The sequence below is a fragment of the Phaethon aethereus genome (assembly GCF_964289735.1).
Source record: "Phaethon aethereus genome assembly, chromosome: 1".
NCBI classification, from domain to species: domain Eukaryota; kingdom Metazoa; phylum Chordata; class Aves; order Phaethontiformes; family Phaethontidae; genus Phaethon; species Phaethon aethereus.
In genome coordinates this window covers 62,909,113-62,927,759 of record NC_138575.1, presented here as the reverse complement: position 1 = coordinate 62,927,759, position 18,647 = coordinate 62,909,113, and the positions used below count along the sequence as shown (strand labels likewise).

The following is an 18,647-nucleotide window of genomic DNA, read 5'->3' as shown; positions in this document are numbered from 1 at the left end:
CATTTTAAATGTTACCATCGTTTACTACCACACACAAATGTTTACAGGACATGTTCCTATCGTGCAACATCAATTTTAAACCAGAAATCTCTCCAGAAGTGAACAAAGGATCCTGTCCAAATGTCATTTACAAGGCATGATCCTTTGTGCCTGTTACAAAGCCCATTGAGGTCAAATAAAATTTTTCTATTGCTTTGACAGGCTTTTGATCAAGTCTACAATGCACACCCAAGAGAATGATACAGTCAAAAGGAGGTAAATCAGTCACAGCCACACACCTTAAATATTTCTCTTTATTTTGATGGGCCCTGATTGCAGGAGTTTTCCTGGAGTCTTGAATGAGTTATTTTTTCTGAATAGCAGGGCATGATTTGAAAGAGCTTATTCGTATCTTAGGAGCTAATGGAGACTTTCCTGGGAGGCATGGAGTAGCTGAATTCAGAAGACAGCCACACAAGACTGTATATAATCAGGTACCTTGCTTGGTTTGCTCCAGTGAGGACTGCACAGTGCAAAATCAGAGCCCCACACACACCTACACCAAGAGTATGGCAGCAGCCATCACCATGTCAAATCCTAGTAAGTCAAGGTGCTGTAGGGCTTATCTTGAAAGAAACCCTGTTTCTGGGAAAGGGTAGAGCCTAAGGGCAATACTGAATGATTACTAACTACATCAAGTTGACTTTTGTCTTGTGAGCACGATGTTACATCAAGACCATTTTCCCTTCCTTCCTTCCTTCCTTCCTTCCTTCCTTCCTTCCTTCCTTCCTTCCTTCCTTCCTTCCTTCCTTCCTTCCTTCCTTCCTTCCTTCCTTCCTTCCTTCCTTCCTTCCTTCCTTCCTTCCTTCCTTCCACCTTTCTTTGCACCTTTCTTTGTTTCTCTCTTTATCTTCTTTCCTTCCCTCTCTCCCTCCCTCCCTTCCATCTCTCTATCTCTCTCTCTGTCTTTCTGACTTTCCCTCTTTCTGCCTTTTCATGTTTTCTGTTAAAATGCAGCAAAACATTTACTCCTCCAAGGTTTGGCTTCTTTTCCAGCGACATTAACATTACCAAAGAGAAAGCTCCTCTCCAGCCTTCTCCCATGCTTACAGCTGTGACAGTTCTCCACTTTACTCAGCCTCCTCTGTGGCTTCAATAGAAAACAACAACAAAAAAATCCTCACTTTCCCTAACATTTGAACGGCAGGGTGGGGCAATTATTCATCTGACTCATGAGCCATTTAACTTTGCTCAGAAGGATCAACATCAACAAAAAGGAGTTTAGATGATGGCTTTGTAAAGGGTTTTCCTGTAAAAAAACAGCTCACACAAGACAAAGGTTTGGAGTCTAGGTGTATGAGTTCACCTAAGTGATTTGTCTCAAGATTTCAAGCAATAAATAAATCAGCCTCAGCCACTCTTAAACAATATGCTAATAAACACCCAACACCTCATAGCTCTTGGTTCATCCTCTGAGTTACCCTTGGTTCATCCTCTGAGTTACCTAGTCTCTGGTGTGTTCAATTATAAAAATAGTAAAACCACTAAGCAACTTACCTGGGAAAACTGAGCAAAACTGGGATCAGCAAAAAGAGGCACATGTCCTAGAAGCTCATGGCAAATATCACTGCAGGAAAACATGACATTTGAATAACTTTAGGAAAAGTCCAGCAATGCTGGATGAATGCCCTAGAGTCTGCACATAGTCAGAAGTGCAGTGCATTTGCTCCCACCAGCAAATAATGCTCAGGACTCAGGGGAAAATCTTTGGCTCTGAAATCGTTCTTGTGATGGAAACGCTTGCACACTCCAGGGGTTTCAGTGCTTTTATCACCATACAGCCCTCAGAGGAAGGATGATATATTATTTGTTTTTCTTTGTGGAAGAAAACCATTCATTCAATTGCCCACCCAGCTCAGAAAAGCCCAGAAAGAAATCACCCCACCAAACAGAACATGGACTTTTTAGTCTCAAGGACAAGAAACTTCTATAGATGAAGCTCAGACTATTAAGACACCAAAATGTCAACATATACCTCAAGAGCTCAACTCCAGTCCCTGTTCAAGCCCACAACCTCCCACTGAGAGGTGGAAGTTCACCCTTCCTCAGATAGGACTGTTTTCATCACAAGTTGAAGCTGGCAGCTGGACAGGCATTGCTGGGGAAGAACTCACGTACAGACAGATTTTTCAAGGACAGAGAAACGATTTGGTGAGATGGAAAGGGGAGAGGAATAAGATGCTCCCAGGAGGGTCAGGTCTGTGGAAGACATTTCTGGCTTTGTGCAGGATGAGAATGAGGTGAGCAGAAGCAGGGAGGAAAATCAGAAGAATGAGGGACAGAAAAATGAAGAGGAAAAGGAGGTTGTGGGAAGAAGTAGGAAACAAAGAAATGGTAACAGAGGGGAGGAAAAATTGTAAAAATACAAAGCAGGGGAAGAAAACTGTTTTGAAAACAGCAAGTGGAAAAGGACAATGGACAGGGACAGAGAGAAACATTACAGCGTAAAACTGAAAAAGAGAAAGGATCAATGATCTGGGCTTCCTCTATCTTGCTGCCAGAAACTTGCTTGCAACATGTTGAGTCATTCCTGCACTAGATTTCACACCACTGTTTGGGTGCTAATAGTTAAGCTGAATGCCTTTGTACACTGCTCTCTTGCATCCCAGCCACCACACAAGCATGCCTTTGGTAGCAAAAATGTCTGATCAGTCCCACAGGAACTTGCAGAAGAGGATGCAGCTTGTTAAAAAGACTAGAAATCTTCAGAAAATGTTTTCAGAAGAGAGAAGTCACTTGGCTGTTCTCCATTAGCTCCATTCCCAGGAGTGCTCCAGAGTCCCACATGGTTATTAGCAGTTGGGCTGACCCTGCTGTTAGTCTGCTGCAACTTTACATGCTTTCTGTGCCAAAGTACTTACGGCTCCGGTGTGTACATAGGTTTGGACGCATGGCGGATATACTGTGTAGAGTGAAATACTCGGAATGCCAGCCCAGCCAAGAAATCCCGAGAGGAGAGCAAGCCTGCAACAGGACGCAGGCGAAATCCAGTGCAAGCTGAAGGGACAAAAAAATGGCATCTTAAAAACAGCTAGTGTGTTTGATTTATCCTTATCCGGACTCCTCGCAGTGGAAAAAGTTTGTTAATTGTTTTCTTTGCTCTCCTCATGTTAAACAGAGTTTAATTGTGAAAGACTGGAAAATTTTCTCTCAATGTGTAATACAATCACAGTATCTGAGCATCTGTACCATCGTACCCCTGGAAGTTTTAGAGAGGAGCCTGAGACACAGGCTAAGTGATGTGCCCAAGCACCATAGGGACACTGTGATAAAGCAGAGACTGCTTTTCCATCTCTGGAAACACCACCCCCACTGACAGCTGAGGCCTTTCATTTGATGTGGTTCTTTTAGATGCTTCAAACTTACTTTGCAAGAATTTTGAAATATCTTCAAGCTGGGGAATGTTGTCCTCCCGGTAGCCACAGTACTTCTCCAGCAGTGGGAACACGTGGTTGTGTTCATAACAAGCATGAGTTGGATAGAGACTCTTCAGCTCCCTGAAGACCGTGCCCCATGTTTTCTTTTCTTCTTCCGTGTAGGTGACTCGAGGAATAGGCTGGCCACTGGAAAGAAAATTAATACCTTCCATAGGAGCAACAAAGAAAATGTCTTATGCCACCAGCATCATACTCAGGAGCTTTATGTGGGCTGGCCAGGAGCTGCTAGTGCAGGAGAGGAGATGACTTTGGTCTGACATGCAGGTGAAAAAGGAGCCTCACTTGCCCCTATGCACAGCCTGGGAAGGACTCTACTGACCTCAGCTGAGATACTGGCCTTTAGAAAACTCCTTGCACTATTGTGGTAAAAATAAATTAGTGTATATTTGTCTTATCAAGATGTTCTAAAAATATTTGCCAGCTGTTGGTTGCAATTTATTTGCATTTCCAGATATGGAACAGCTGTTTTATTTCTTTCTCTAATATATATAACATTAATTGTTTTGGTTACAGCAGGGAAACCATCAGCTGCAGAAAACTCTATTTCTTGGAGGGACAGAGAAATACTGATCTGTGTTTTATGCTGTAACAGATGCAGACTCCAGCCAGTTTGACTTTTCATAATTATAATGAGTAATTTTGAATCAAATCCCACCCTCAGGCCTCCATGTGCTTAGCTCATGTTGAAGCTAGCAGGAATAACACAATCACAAGCAATGTAGTTTGGCCTCCTGTGAATAATCAATTCCTTAGCAATAATGATAGGGCCATAGGTGAATCCAGCAGCTTTGAAAAATCAAAGGGTTTTAAGTAACTTAATAGGGTTAACATCACTGCTGGGATAATGTTGGAGCTTTCCAAGCCCCAGAGACCCATTGTTACATTCTTGATGACACCCCACCATCTCCCACTCCCTCATTTTTTCCCTGAGCCTCAGGGCAGCTCCTCTGGAGAGCCATCATTTTCTGTCTCTCCATATCAGCCTTCCTTGATCTGTGGAGCTTTAAACATCATGTTGAATTATAAGAATTCTTGGGGGATTGTTGTTCCTATAGAACTTCCTAAGTAATCCTCAACCACCTTCCAGCGCTACAGGGGGAAGCTGTGGCTTAAAAACCTTTCAAATTTCAATTAAAAAATTTCAGGGATCAGCAGGATCAGAAGCAAAGGAAGGCAGAGGGAAGAGGCAAGTGAAAAGCAAAGAAAAGAGAGTTCAGGGAAATTAAGCATTCAACAAAAACAATGGCTAAATGTATCGGGAGAGAAGGCAAAAGAGCAAAGGTAGAGTAGAGAGGCAAACAGCAGGAGGAAAGAGGACAAAATAGGAAGAGACACAAAAGAGGATGAAATTGATGGCAGGAAGAAGATTACAAGACAAGCAACCACAGACCCACCTCATCTTTGTAGCTGGGTAGTACCTTCAAAAGCTAAGCACATTTGCCTTTCCAGATACTTCCCAGGATTCCTGATAACTTTGGTTGTCCCTCTCCTACTACCTGGTTCTCTGCAACTCTGTCCCTCCATGCTGGAAACACGCCCCTGTCTTCCCCTCCCCACTGTAGACCCTGAAAGGTATGTCTGCCAGAGCACAGACATCACAGATCCATCTGGGCCTTCCTGAATCAACACCCAAAGTCACAAAAAACACATGCCTTCTTTCCACGAGCCCCAGAAGACCGGACATGGGCTTTCACACCCTATTTATTGCTCTGTTACTGAAATAAAAGTCCAAGAACTTCACATAAAAGGTGCTTTTGGGGCACCAAGTCTGTAATAGGCTCTGTTTCCAATGTGTCTGAGGATCAGGATAACAGACTACATATTAATTAGTTACATCTTGGAATATAATGGTTTCATCTACTAAATATGGTTTCAGTTTGAATCGTGGTGGGGGGTTAACATGTTGTGGTTTCTTATTTCTATGTAGGATTTGGTGAAAGCCTGCAAACTAGAGACCAGAATTTTCTATCCATTATGCAGAAAAGGTAAATCTTCTCTGCAATACCTGCAAATGGACATTAGATCCATCCACATCTGGCCATGAAGTCTTATCCAAATTTTCTAGCTATAAATTGGGCTCCTGACTTTTTTCATCTGGCTTTTTTTCATTTTCCATCTATCAGTCCAATTTTGTCTCTCATTTTGTGATTAGATTATTATCTCTTTGACTCAGGGACTATCTTTTCATCACAGCCCTGTACAAAGTGAAGCCTAAATGTACAACATATGTTACTTTATCCTTTGCAATCACAATTTTTACCAGTCTCAGCAAGAATTAAACCCAGTAGTACTGATGTAAATGTGTGAGTGGCTCTGGGAGCAGAATTTTATCTCCTCCAGATTTGATCACTGAAAGCAATCAAGCAAGCCTGTTCTAACTGAATTTATCATCTCTATTCATTTATTTTTCTTGGGAAATGAGAGCCCAAATTGCTGATTGCAGCTGGGTCAGACATGATAAAAGTAGAGTATCAGGCGCTGGATTAGCATCAGAACCATAAGTTATTCATTATTTTAATAGGGTATGCAGCTCCTGCTTTAATGTAAATGATAGGGACTCCTCCCCCAGCCCTGGTTTAATGGAGAGGATACCAGAAGCAGCTTTATTCAGTGCTCAGGTCTTTGTAGTAGCAATGGAGTCTGCTGCTCAATTAGACAACAAAGCCAGGGAAGAGGGGTGTTGTGGGGAAAGAAGGGAGGCAATGTTCTCTTCTGAATGTGTGCCTGGAACAATTTACTTTTGTTTTACTGTGATTTGGGGATAAATGCATGAACAGGAAGACTTAAACACATGGCAGAGAAAAGCCAACAGCAGGAGGACATTATGGAAAAATAGGGATTGCCAGCAGGGTGAGAGCCCTAGGAGAAGGCAGGAGATGTGGGCTTGCTTTCTGCCCATGTACTGAGCACTCACTGTCTGTAGTTGTAAGCAATATCGGCAAACTCCTTCCTCCGTGCCCGGTACACAGGATCTTTGAACCCCTAAGGAAAAAGAGAGATGGTCACTCCCTGTGTAAGTGCAGGTGGTGAACAGCCTTCGTCTTACCGAGCACCCTCAGGCATGGCTGGTGCAGTCCAAGAAGTGCAGGAAGGTGAGTGGGGAAGCTGCCTCTATCCTACCCTGCTCAGCTCACACGGGGCACCACTCCTTCCTGGTCTGCAGGGCCACCAGAGCAACCGTTCAGCCACAGTCTCCCAGCATTTCTCACCCCTCAAGTCCTTTCATTTTCTCATTTCCACTTGCTGCAAAAAAGGGAAACATGCTCCTGTACAGCACCAACAAAGTGCTCCTGCAAGAGCAATACACTGAAGTAACAGCACTCAGATAACCATGTGCTTCTTGCAGTTCCTGGCACAGCTGGGCTCATCTAGAGGAGCAGAGTTAAACCAAATTAGAAACACACTCATCAACTCAGCCCGACTTTTTAGGCAGATTTTCAGTATGAACCACGCTTAAAGGTGCTCATTTTCAAACTGTTAGAAGAACAGTAGGCACTTAGCAGGCCAAAAAGCCCTATTCGCACTACAAATTCAGCCATTTGAAAGGATTTAATTCCTACAGAGAATGTCTAATAGACCTTGTGGTTAGGAGCTTGAGTTTGCAGCTAATTACCAATAAAACCAGGGATAAGAAAAATAATCTCTAAATCTTCATCTAAGATAACCATTCTCCTATCCCAGTGTGCCTGTTATTTAGACTAAAAGTTCCTCAGGGCTAGGAGGTGTCTTCACCACCTAAAGTGGTAGAAACATCCTTCCAAGCTAGGGGACACTTCTTCAGGGCAAAAGCAACAATTCACTGGGCACTGCAGCAGTTCGCGAATGCATCTCTTAGTGGTGCACGGCACAACTGGACTGAGGGGCCACGAAACACAACCAAGTACAGGAGGCAGCTGAAGTAGAGTGGAGATCTAAGAGTGTGAGTCAAATAGAGGTAGCCAATGGCCTAAAAAATGCGCTGTCCAAGATTAACCTGGAATAGAGGTATTTGTCATTACATCCCATATCACTTAACTACTAAAAACACAGGCTCCTTTAATTTCTCTTTTTCTGCAGTCTATGTACTGTCACACCTATTTACCCCAGCAGCTGGGTTTCCTTTTTAATGCATAAACTGCTCACTAACTAATTCTAGGAACTGGAGCAGAGATGCTTCATTCCTTTTAATATCTTTTGTTTGTTTGTTTCTTTTTTTCAAATACAGTCTTGGTCTATTCCCGCATGACACACAAGGGGGCCATTGACTCTGTATCTCCTTTCATTCTGCCTTTCATATGACCACACTGAACATCACGAATCATTGTACATGATACATAACACGTCTGGAATTAAGCAATAGGTAGTGAATGACTAATCACCCCATCTCAATTAAACTAATAGCAGCAATTTTTGTTGCACTGCATGTAATTTATTTATAATCACCCTATCTCAATTAAACTAATAGCAGCAATTTCTGTTGCACTGCATGGAAGTCAGTGTGTTTTGACAAATGAAAATAAGTTGTTGTTTTCTTGGAAAGGGAATAGAGGCAGAAAGTATTCTTGCATCTGGAAGAGCTGAAAAACCACTGAATAATTTTTTTTATCAGTTAAGCCAATGAACAAAACTTTCTGACCCTACCATTTAAGCCACAAACACTTTGAAACAAGGACCTTTTCTTTTGTTGTGTCTCACCATACAAGAATCATGTCAGATTTAACAACCACATAACAAGGCACTAAGCTCAACTGTGTGTACATAATCAAGGATAAAAAAACAGTCTTCCTATCACTGAGCTATGATATGTTGCTTCTGAAGTTTTTGTTGCTAGTGATTCACAAAACGAGCCTGAAGTCATCACATCAGAGCCACTTGGGAAAACTAGAGGTGTGCTTGGGGTGGCTCTGTGCTCTGATGACCATTATGACTTTTAAGGTCTCCTGGTATTTGCTCAAATTAAAGTAACCTTTGGTCTGATTTACTTCATAGCCAGGGATTGGGACAATTCTAACTCTAGAATTGTGGTACCCTTCTTGTCCTATAACATGCGAGATGTAGCCTACTAGATCTGTCTTAAAACAGAGCAAACTTAAATGAGAGAAATACCTGTCCCAATAACTAGAAACATGCTAAAAATAAATCTCCATTTCTTACAGGATGATCAGCATCCAATTCTGCTCCATAGCTTAGGATCTGATTGGCAAACCTGTCCAGCTCCTGGATACTTCTTGGGAACCATGGCACTGCAAAACAGAAAAGAAATAGAGACTGGTATGTTTCTTTGTTACTTGGTTTGGGCCCTTCTTCTGATCTTTTAATCATAAATATAAAGAAACATATGCAAGGGACTAAATCCCTTGGGCAACAATGGCCTTTCCCTGTAGTAGGAGACAAGAGCAACCCTGCAAGTTGTCTTGAATTTGTGGCTGTTTTGCACTGTTGGAAGAATACAAAGCATCAGGAATGTCTAGCCCTTGGCACAGGGCTGGCTTGTAATGTTTATGACTTTCTGTTTATTATTCTGGTCTCTTGGCTTACCAAAATGTAGTAATTTTTCCAGAATATCCTTCCATCTTGCTTTCAGCTGTGATAGAGTTAACTTTCTTCCTAGTGGCTGGTAGAGTGCTGTGTTTTGGATTTAGGATGTGAATAATGTTGATAACATACTGATGTTTTTAGTTGTTGCTATGTAGTGTTTATACTAAATCAAGGACTTTTCAGCTTCCCATGCTCTGCCAGTGAGGAGGTACACAAGAAGCTAGGAGAGAACATAGCCAGAACATCTAACCCAAAGTGGCCAAAGGGATATTCCATACCATACAACATCATGCTCAGTTTATAAACTGAGGGAAGTTGACAGGGTGGTGGTGACCATGGCTTGGGAACTGGCTGGGCATCCGTCAACCGGTGGTGAGCAATTGTATCGTGCATCACTTATTTTGTATATCCTTTTATCATTCTTATTACTATTATTATGCTCTCCTCCCTTGCCATTCTTTTAAACTGTCTTTATCTCAGCCCATGAGTTTTACTTTTTTTTTTTATTCGGCTCCCCATCCCACCACGGGGGGAGGAGTGAGCAAGCGGCTGCCTGGTGCTTAGTTGCCAGCTGGGGTTAAATCACAACACCTTTCTTTCACAATAACTAGAATCAGCCATTTCAAAGGAACAGCAAGAAACCCCACAACAAGGAGGCTGCAGGATTATTTGACACTCTGAAAATCTCTGAGATCGACTTGGTGGCCACACTTAAGATAAGATGCTGAAATAAAATGATAAATGGCACCATAATATCTCAGACTAGCATTGTATTACTGCAGTCATTATACAATAATACATTAATTTAATTAACAGCCTGGGCCTGGTTGTCTATTGCCTTGTAACTCACATACTATACACACTGTGAATGGTGCAGCAAGGATATGAAATGGGACCACACTGGCTACACAGCATGTAATACCCATGTGGCCCTCCCCTTACAGAAGGACATAAGGTGGAGGGCAAGGAAGAATCACAGGGCTTTCTAGATGTGATATGTTCAGACAGGGTAAAGCGGAAGGCAAGTGTCTTCATGGCAATTGCACTGCAAGGGGAGGCCTTTTGCAACTCGTGAGGTACATGGAGCAGTCATCCCAGGTCAGGCTTCCTTCCTGGAACCTCAAGTGTGTTCACCCAGTGGCCCAGGCAGTCCCCTGCCATATGTCCCCTCAACAGCAAGAGGCTTGGCACACATGTGCAGTGGCGGTACCAGGCTACAGCCCCCTCTTCCATCTCTTCTAGGAGGATCCAGTTGCACACCAAGCCAAAGTTCCCCTTGTCAGCCACCACTGGGCCTGGCCACCCCAGCCCTCTGCAACACTGAGACAAGGGAAGCTCGATGGAGGGAGTGCAGGAACCATGGGCCCTTGCCCCTGCCTTGCTCCATCATCGTTTTGGGAAGTGCATCAGTAGGTACCACCACTAGGTACCACTGGCAGCTGGGCACATCTTGGGAGCTGCCAGTACTGCTGGGTTTGGCTTGCTTGGGTTTCCCTTCTGCTGCCACATTCTTACATTTTTGGCCCTTTGACCCTAGCTGCCTGTCTCTTTTCTTTTTGTCTTCCCTGCTGGCTGGGTCAGAGGCTACAGCCATGACTGAATTTAACTTCTCACAAATACAACTAAACTGCTCTTTAAGTTCAGGTGCACATCTGTCTCCAGGAAACTCTGCAGCACTGAGCTCTATCATTTCTTTACATGAGATATGAGAAATTATTCTATTTTGTTTTAAACTTGATTATTGCATTTGATGTTTATTAGTTCCTGCATACAAACATCATTTGCTGCTATCCACCTTCTCCAGGCAACCTAGGATTTTACAGCTCCCTGTCAGATCCTCCATCTACCGTCCATCTTCCTGGCTGAGACTTTGCCTGTGTATTTCAGGCACAGAAACCATGGGCCATCTTTGAGCACCCTCATCACTTCTCTCTGCACAACTTCTCTCTGCATCACTTCCAGTTCCACTGTATATTTTCTAAGGAAAGGGCACAAGACCTCCATCTAAGGATGTACCCTGTGCTCAGGTCATGCAATCATATCCCATACGCTCCCCACACTGAGTACAAGTCAGCAACATGTATCTCAAGGCTAGCATCACCCAAAGTTTTGCTGGTCCAAGCCCAGGCAGGGGGTCTCAGCAGTCTATCAATAAAATGTTTGCAGTTCATTTAGAGACTTCTTGCACAAATGGGTGTCGCTTGCTCAGTCAGTGCTTGGAAAACAGTTCATTCCCCTGCGTGTGTCTCTGCTTAGCTGGGAGCACTGCCACTCAGCCATACATCCCTGTCTGATTTTGGGTTTTGTGTCAAGTGAACCTGATCCCCAGCCAGCAGCTGCTGCATGAGCTCCCTGCAGTGCCTTGCTGATGGGGCTCATCCCAGACCTGATGGACCACCTACAGGGTAAGAGGATCACTGTCTCCAGGACTATTCAGCCTTGCTTTCTGCTGAGCCTAACAACACAGAGGGCACTTGTGGCACTGGGCTTCTGCAAGGCACCTTCACAGAAGGGCCGGTGCAATAACAGCAGATTTACAGGGCACACTTTGGGCGGCTGCAGCCCAGCCCCACGCAGAATCCTCACTCACCCTGACCTACCGTCCACCGCCAGCCTGGCTCCATCCGATGCTCCCACTGGGGGGCCCTCAGATTTGTTTCAGGCAGGCCAGGGAGAGCAGGCGGCTGGTGGCTGCCAGCCAGGGGAGGGATCCCCGGGCTCCCCAGGCTGCAGAGACTCGTCCCGGCGGCTCGGCAGTGCTTCCGGCTGTGCCTCCCGTTCTACCGCCCAGCAGAAGTGGGGTTTGGTCCCCCCCTTTCCGAGCTGCACACCCTCCTGCTTTCCCCTAAAAACCAGACCTGAACAAGTCACTAGATGGCAGCAGCAGTCCCAGGAAGATCTTCCCAAAAGGACTTTGCTGGGTGCACCGCTAGCTCTCGTTTCTCCAGAAATACCCTCTCATCTTGCTGTTAGCAATCTTCTTGCACCTCCAACCCCTTGAGTTAAACTAGTCAGAGGGGGTGAGCAGAAAAAGGTGTGTTTGAGTCCTAGAGAGGAGTCACTACCCACTTACTCCATGTGAAGGCTGAGCACACCCAGCTGCCCTGCCTCTATCTTCTACATGGGTAGCCAGGCACCTGGTTCATCTCCTAGCTCTGCCACTGAGCTTTGTGTGATGGTGGGGGAATCCCTTCACTGTTCTGTGCTTCAGACTCCCCACTATCAGCCTGGGGTGGGGCACACTGATAAATGTTTTGGGATTAGACACTGGAAAAAAAGCTGTCTGGAAGCTCCACAGCAAAGGGTTTGTCAGTGTTAGAGTGAATAACCACTATTCTCAGGGACGCACCGTGACATGAAGGGTCCAGGCTGTGCAGACAAATTGGTAGGAACTGAAGTCTGCAGTGGATTTCAGCAGTGATGACTGTAGAGTTTTGCTGCCCTGAATCAGAAAGGTCTAGGTGGGCAGAGTTTGAATCATTGCATCACTTCAAGAAGGGATGAAACGGATATATAATAGTGACTTACTCTCATTAAATACATTTTATTCTCAAGATTCCCAAAGTAGTTGGTGCAGAGCTCATGATAAATGCTGGGACAGACTGACTGCTGGGCTGATGCATGTCCCATGCACGGAGATGAGTGGCTTGTTTTGACCCTACACAGGAGCAGTACCTTAACTCCTAGGCATGCAGCCCCTATAGGTACCTGACATATTTTCAGCAGATCACTGCCCTCCTCCCAGGTGCCCCCAGCCACTGGCAGTAGCTAAGAGAGAGTGGATCCGAGCTCACAGAGATGGATGAAAGAGATGGGCTGTGAAAGGGAAATCCTGAGGATGCTTAGTGCCATTTGCACCAGCATCGCTGATATTAAGTCAGGTCCTGGAAAGTCCTGAGCCTTCCCAGCTCTCATGGAAATGGGAATCAAAAGTCCTGAGTACAGCCCCAGCGCAGGCACTGCACCAAGTCCATACAGCCCTTGCATCACGACCAGGGTGCAAAAGGGCTACTGGGTCTTCTGCCTAGCTGTGCAGTGCCAGGAGGCTGTCCCCAGCCCTCCCAGCAACTATTTAAAAGATCAAATCAAATTACCCCCTGGCTGAATCTATCCCATATTTTGTTTGCGACATCCTCCTCCAGCCCTCTCACCAGACTCGCTGTCTGTCTGCACGGCCATTAATGAATTGCCAGGACAAGCTGTTGCAACACTGGGCCTCTGTGAGTGTCTGAGGAGCAAACGTGGGCTGATCAGTAATAAATATTGATTTGTCTGTAAGTGAAACAGCAGCATTTATGGGATCGTGCTGGACACCCAAGTGGTGACCAAATTACCATGGGGTCAAATGCTTAGCAGAATGCTAATAAGCCATTTATATGAGAGGCAGCAAAGCAGGGGCAGCAAGGACTTCTGCAGAACTCCTCCATTTGGACCATTGTGAGGAGGGTCAAAGACAGGTCTACACAATTTATAGCAGTTCGAGGCCCAGGTTTAGTCCTTTTTTAAACAGTCCCAAATGCTTTGGCCAGCCTCAGGGTTTAGCAAACAAGGCCCCTAAAGAACTTCAGCTCTCAGTCTGTCTCAGAAATGAATAAATTGTCTGCATTTCCCTAATGTTGTAACAGAATAATATTTAATTCTTTTTATTCATGGGCTCCAAGTGGACTGCAGATACCCAGCTTGTTTCCCAAAAGAGCCATGAAGAGATGCGCTGTGTTTTCACGACAAATCTTTCCATCTCTGCAAGGGCTTTTGGCCCAGTGACTGCTAGCCCATCTCGTCTAACGCTCTAAAACTACCTTTGGATTTAGAGCTTTTTACTGGCCTGCTCTCAGCTAAAATTACACTGTTGATCCAAATCTGGTATTTGTAACTCTTTGGGTGTACCAAAGGGAAACCAAAATTACATTTTGCATTTAATTGAGAAAAGCCCCTAAAAGCAGTTAAAGTCACCAGACAAAAAAATAAAAAGAAAAAGACATTCTTTTATACCTTGCCCAATAAAGCACACAGACATGTGTTTAACACTGAACTATACAGGAGGGGCAGAATACCAAAATTTCCTCCAACTGTCCGCAAAGCAGTGCCCCAGGAATGGCACTGTATACTTCCTACAGGAAACTGAGTAAAATAGGATTTTTTTTCCTCAGATCATGAGCACGAGCAAAATGAATCCTTAGCCAGGAAGGGTTGAGAGCATCTTTAGACAGCAGTAAAAAAATCGGTCCCAGGGCCCCTGGACTGCCTCCAGGAGGAAACCTTCCCAGCCTTTACCTGCCCACTGAGAAAAATGTGGCAATATCCCCCTAAACCATATTTCTGAGATTTTGTTCCCTGGGGGCATATTGTTGTCATTCTGTATTTTAGGGATAAAATTTCACACAAGTGCATCTGTGGATTATGACCAGATTTACCAGGAAGATACATTTGAAAGGCAAGATGACCTAAAAGGCTCCATGAGGCCTGTTATTTGTTAATGTCATCGCTGATAAAGGACAGTATCTTACTATACTTCCTACAGCTCAGGCTGCTCCCATCTCCTTCTGCCTTTGTAGCTGCCTCAGCCCAGAATTTGCCACCCACAGTTCAGCCCCGAAGCAGGGCTTGTTTGACCTTTTAAAATATGGCTCTTTGGGGATTTCAGTTTCACTGGACCCTTACTACTCATGAGACAAGTTGAAATTGAAAAAAAAAAAAAAAGAAAAGAAAAAGGGAAAGGGCGAAAAGAAAAAGGGAAAGGGCAAAAAGAAATATCAATCTTCCTCTTTCCTTGGCGATAAATTGCTCCCACTTTGTACTGTTTCTGAATTTCTGAAACTAACAAACAAACACAAGTTATCCTCCCAGACAGAAGGGGATCAAGTCCATTTCTGCAGCACTGACAGGATAATCTAGCTCAAAAACCCTTTGATCAACACAGTAACATGCAGTGAATTCCTAATCCTACAGCTGACCACAGGAGTCTTGATTTCTGTGAGGTCAGAATTTCACTCACAAGCCTTTCTTGGCTGATATTTAGAGCTGTATCTCTATCTGACTCTGCCTTATGCTATTCACAACTATATTTTTTAATGAAGTTTATTATTAACTTCTTAATAATAATTAGAAAAACAAAAGTAATGGCAAGCCCTGCTAGGCCCTGTAGCTTTCTTCTGGAAATAAGAAAGCCCCCAAAAGAGAACCTGTTTGATTTGATGTGATCATAAATCGCCTAATCAACCTTTTGTCCCTTCATCTCATGAATGGAGAGAACTGACTCCAAAGAGTATCTGCCTTCTTCTTTTTCATCTCCAAATGTAATGTCATGGGTAGGACACAAAGGAAACGGTAAAAGGATTACCAGCAGTGATCTCGAGAAGGTATTAATGTCTTTTCATGTTGTTCCTAGGAAGGAAGAGGAAGATCCAGACCTAAAGTATTTAAAGTCTGAAATCCTATTAAAATCACATCTGTTATCTGAAGAGGCATTTAAGTATGTCTCGGACTGGATGCTGAGTAGCCACCACTGTACCGAGCAGCCTCAACTCCAGCAAATCTCTGAGAATTAGGAGCATAGACAACTCACAAAATCTTTCCTCATTTCTCTCTGAAGAATTACAACTGACCTCCCTGGGATTTCTTAGAGGAATAAAGAGCTATTCCTGCTCCCATCAAAGTGGGTGGCAGAGCCTCCCTAGTTTCAACAGCAGGAGTGAGGAGCATCCAAAAAGAGGAGAGACAGAAGGATGGTGTTGGACTCACATGTACCTGTGTGAGGGAGAGCAGGGAGTGGGGGGCCTGGTTTTCTCAGGGGAATTGATCTACCATCTGCAAGCCAAGCCCATGCTTGCAGCTGCAGATTTTTCTGGTACTGTTTGCCCTTTATAACTGTGATTGAGTTTATGTGGGCTTTTTGAATCAGGGCAGACAGTAACTAGACAGATGTAGTGCATCCCACACCGAGATCTCTTCGTCTAAGTTCTCGTGTGGACAGGCAACATAGGAAAAAGCTAAAAGTGTACAAGCCCTGCAGTGGCTTTCAGTGCTCAGCGGTCCAAAGGCTGTGGGATGGTAGTCAGGGGACATGTCATTGGGCTTGATAAGCTAACTTCTCTGCATTTAACATGGTGGTATGGGTCCCACCTGCACCCCTGTTATTCCTTCACATTACAGGTGTTTATCAAGAACAAAAGTTGCCACCCTGCATGACTTGCCAAAAACTGTGTATATAAATGCTGCCTATTTTAAAATAGGGCAAAGACCAGCAGCAGAAAATAGATGTACCTACAACTTCCAGCAGCATTGCTTAGGGATTTACAAGTTGAGCCCTTAGCCTGTAACTCCAACCATCCTTTGATCCCTGTTAACTTCTGCAGGGAGTGTAAAAAGCTACCGCAACAAAGCTGTCTTTAAGAGACTGAGTGCTGCCAATCAGTTAGACGACAACACAACATAACATCAGTTCCCAGGAGACCTAGTCAGAAATATGGCAAAACATGGAGCATGGCAGTTCACACTGAGAGAAAATCTCTAGATGAAAAAGCTTACAACATAGGCAAAATAGGCAGAGGGAGGGAAATGCAGCCATACCTACGAGAAAAAAAGTCATTTAAGCATGTGACCTATATATTTCTTATCAATGTTATCCTTGTCAGTGTATCCTTACCAGTGTCCTTCTTCTTTGTTCGTGAAAGTTCATGGACGGTTGCTCCAATATCATTTCTCAAGGATTTGATGATCTTGTCCAGTGCTGGAACATTCTTGCCTTCCAAATTAATGAAGAATTCATACTCATCTTTGTTGAGACGGGAAGGTCGGGACTCAATGTGGGTCAGGTTTATACCTTTTTCCTATCAGAAAGAGAGCTTTTGGTCCCACAGATCTTGGGGGAAGAAGCATGACATAAAGACTAGCTAAAATTCATGTGTCAGTCAACAACCCATACTATACAATCCAAATAACTCAAAATCAAAAGTAGAGACTTGCCTCTGGTGGCCACTGGACGGAGTACTTTCACAACAGGGAGAGAGACAAAAAGGAAGAATGAGAAGGGTGTGGGATTTGCCCTTGTGCAGAGCACCAACACAAAGACTATGCACTACATAAACCTTTGAAAAAGGTGGAATCAGGATACAAGCTGTAAACAGGCTTTGTGTTGTAAATGGTGCCTCTAGTGCCACAAGTACATACTGGGAGCTTGTCTGTGTGGACAAGAACATTTCCCCAGGATCAACATGGAAAGTAGGTGTTCCACCTGTAGAGAACCCTCTCATGAGAAAGTGAATGCTGTATTTATGAGTATCTTGAAAGGAGGTTGGAAAAGCAAGCAGCTGGGCACCCTGTGAGATAAGCTTCTGCCAACCCACTGCACAGTCACCTGCAAAGCCACCTGCACATTTTCCAGGGCTGTGAGCAGGTGTTGGGCAGAGATCCAATGGGCAATGTAGAACTGCACCAAAAAGGCAGCCCAGGTTTGTGCAAATAAAATCATGGGTGTTTTAAACCACAGGATCACAAAATCACAGTCGCAAAGCTGCTGAGGTTGGCCAGGGCCTCTGGAGATCATCTAGTGCAAGAAGCCAGCTCAGGCAGGGTCCACTGGAGCTGATTGCTCAGGACCATGTCCAGTTGAGTTTTGAGTATCAACACAGATGGAGACTCTACAACCTCTCTGGGCAACTCCTTCAGAGTGTGACCACTCTCACAGCAAAGTCTTTTCTTTAGTATAGAAATTCAAATTCCGCCTCACCGCTACTCAACAAGTAGCTAAAAATCCTATTTTTCCAGTCATTTAAACACAAGTCCAGGGAAATCTACCTCAGTTTAGCTGAACTCAAATGTTTTCCTGAGCACTGTAATTTGAATATAAAAATACTAGGGTGTATTTTTTTTTAGAAAAACCTTTTAAGCAGATTTCAGCTGGTGCTGACTTTACCACCCAACCTTCCTGTCAGGCTCACACTGGACCCATGGCCAAAGCATGCCAAGACGGGTCTGGGCTTCTGTCCCCTGGGACAAATAGACAAACACCTGGAGGAAATTTGGCACTGAAGATCAACCACAGAAGAGTCAGAGGAGCTGACACATGGTGCTCAGCAGCCTTGGAGAAGCTTTTGTTTTGCTGCTTTCAGGCTTAAGAAGACCCCAAACAACATGGGGTGAAATGATGGCCCTGCTGCTGTCAGTGTCAAACCCCCTGCTGCAGTGGAGTCAGGATTTCATCCATGAAGAAGTGCTGCGAGGATCTACTTGTAACCTACAGGGAAGAAAGAGGGAAGCTTTTTTTTCTGTACCTCCCTCTAGTTTGAGCTTCTCAAGCCCTTTAAGGTTTTCTTTGCTCCTCTCAGTGCTTGCATAGTGCATGGGGGCATCTGGCCATCAGCGGCAAAGGCCTCATTCACTCCATCACAAAAGGCAGTTTATTACTTGGTAGGAAACAGCATGCATGTCATTCCTCTGTTTCCTGAGTGTCACACGCTACAGATGAACTTAAATTGTTTGGCTAGATACCAATACAATAAGTTGAAAAGGTCAAAAGCGCATTCGCCAACTGCTGCTCTTGAGATCCGCCGTCCTCACAGGGCCGTCTGGGGGAGAGAATGGCCGCCACTGTCCTGGGCCCTGAGGACAATTTGTTTTAGGCCTCCGAAGCCCCGTTTCGCAAACAGACCACAC

General features: G+C 44.4%; 1 protein-coding gene across 1 annotated transcript in view; it reads right to left on the bottom strand.

Annotated features, from left to right (window-relative positions):
• PAH (phenylalanine hydroxylase) overlaps window positions 1–18,647 on the bottom strand; it is a gene marked incomplete at its 3' end in the record, with an annotated part of 38,815 nt that overhangs the window by 6,907 nt on the left and 13,261 nt on the right. The window contains exons 3-8 of the mRNA XM_082012833.1: window positions 16,639–16,822; window positions 8,610–8,698; window positions 6,391–6,458; window positions 3,406–3,602; window positions 2,901–3,036; window positions 1,537–1,606 (exon numbers count right to left, since the gene is read on the bottom strand). Of these exons, the coding sequence (XP_081868959.1) occupies window positions 1,537–1,606; window positions 2,901–3,036; window positions 3,406–3,602; window positions 6,391–6,458; window positions 8,610–8,698; window positions 16,639–16,822 (744 nt within the window). The remainder of the gene's footprint in view (window positions 1–1,536; window positions 1,607–2,900; window positions 3,037–3,405; window positions 3,603–6,390; window positions 6,459–8,609; window positions 8,699–16,638; window positions 16,823–18,647) is intronic.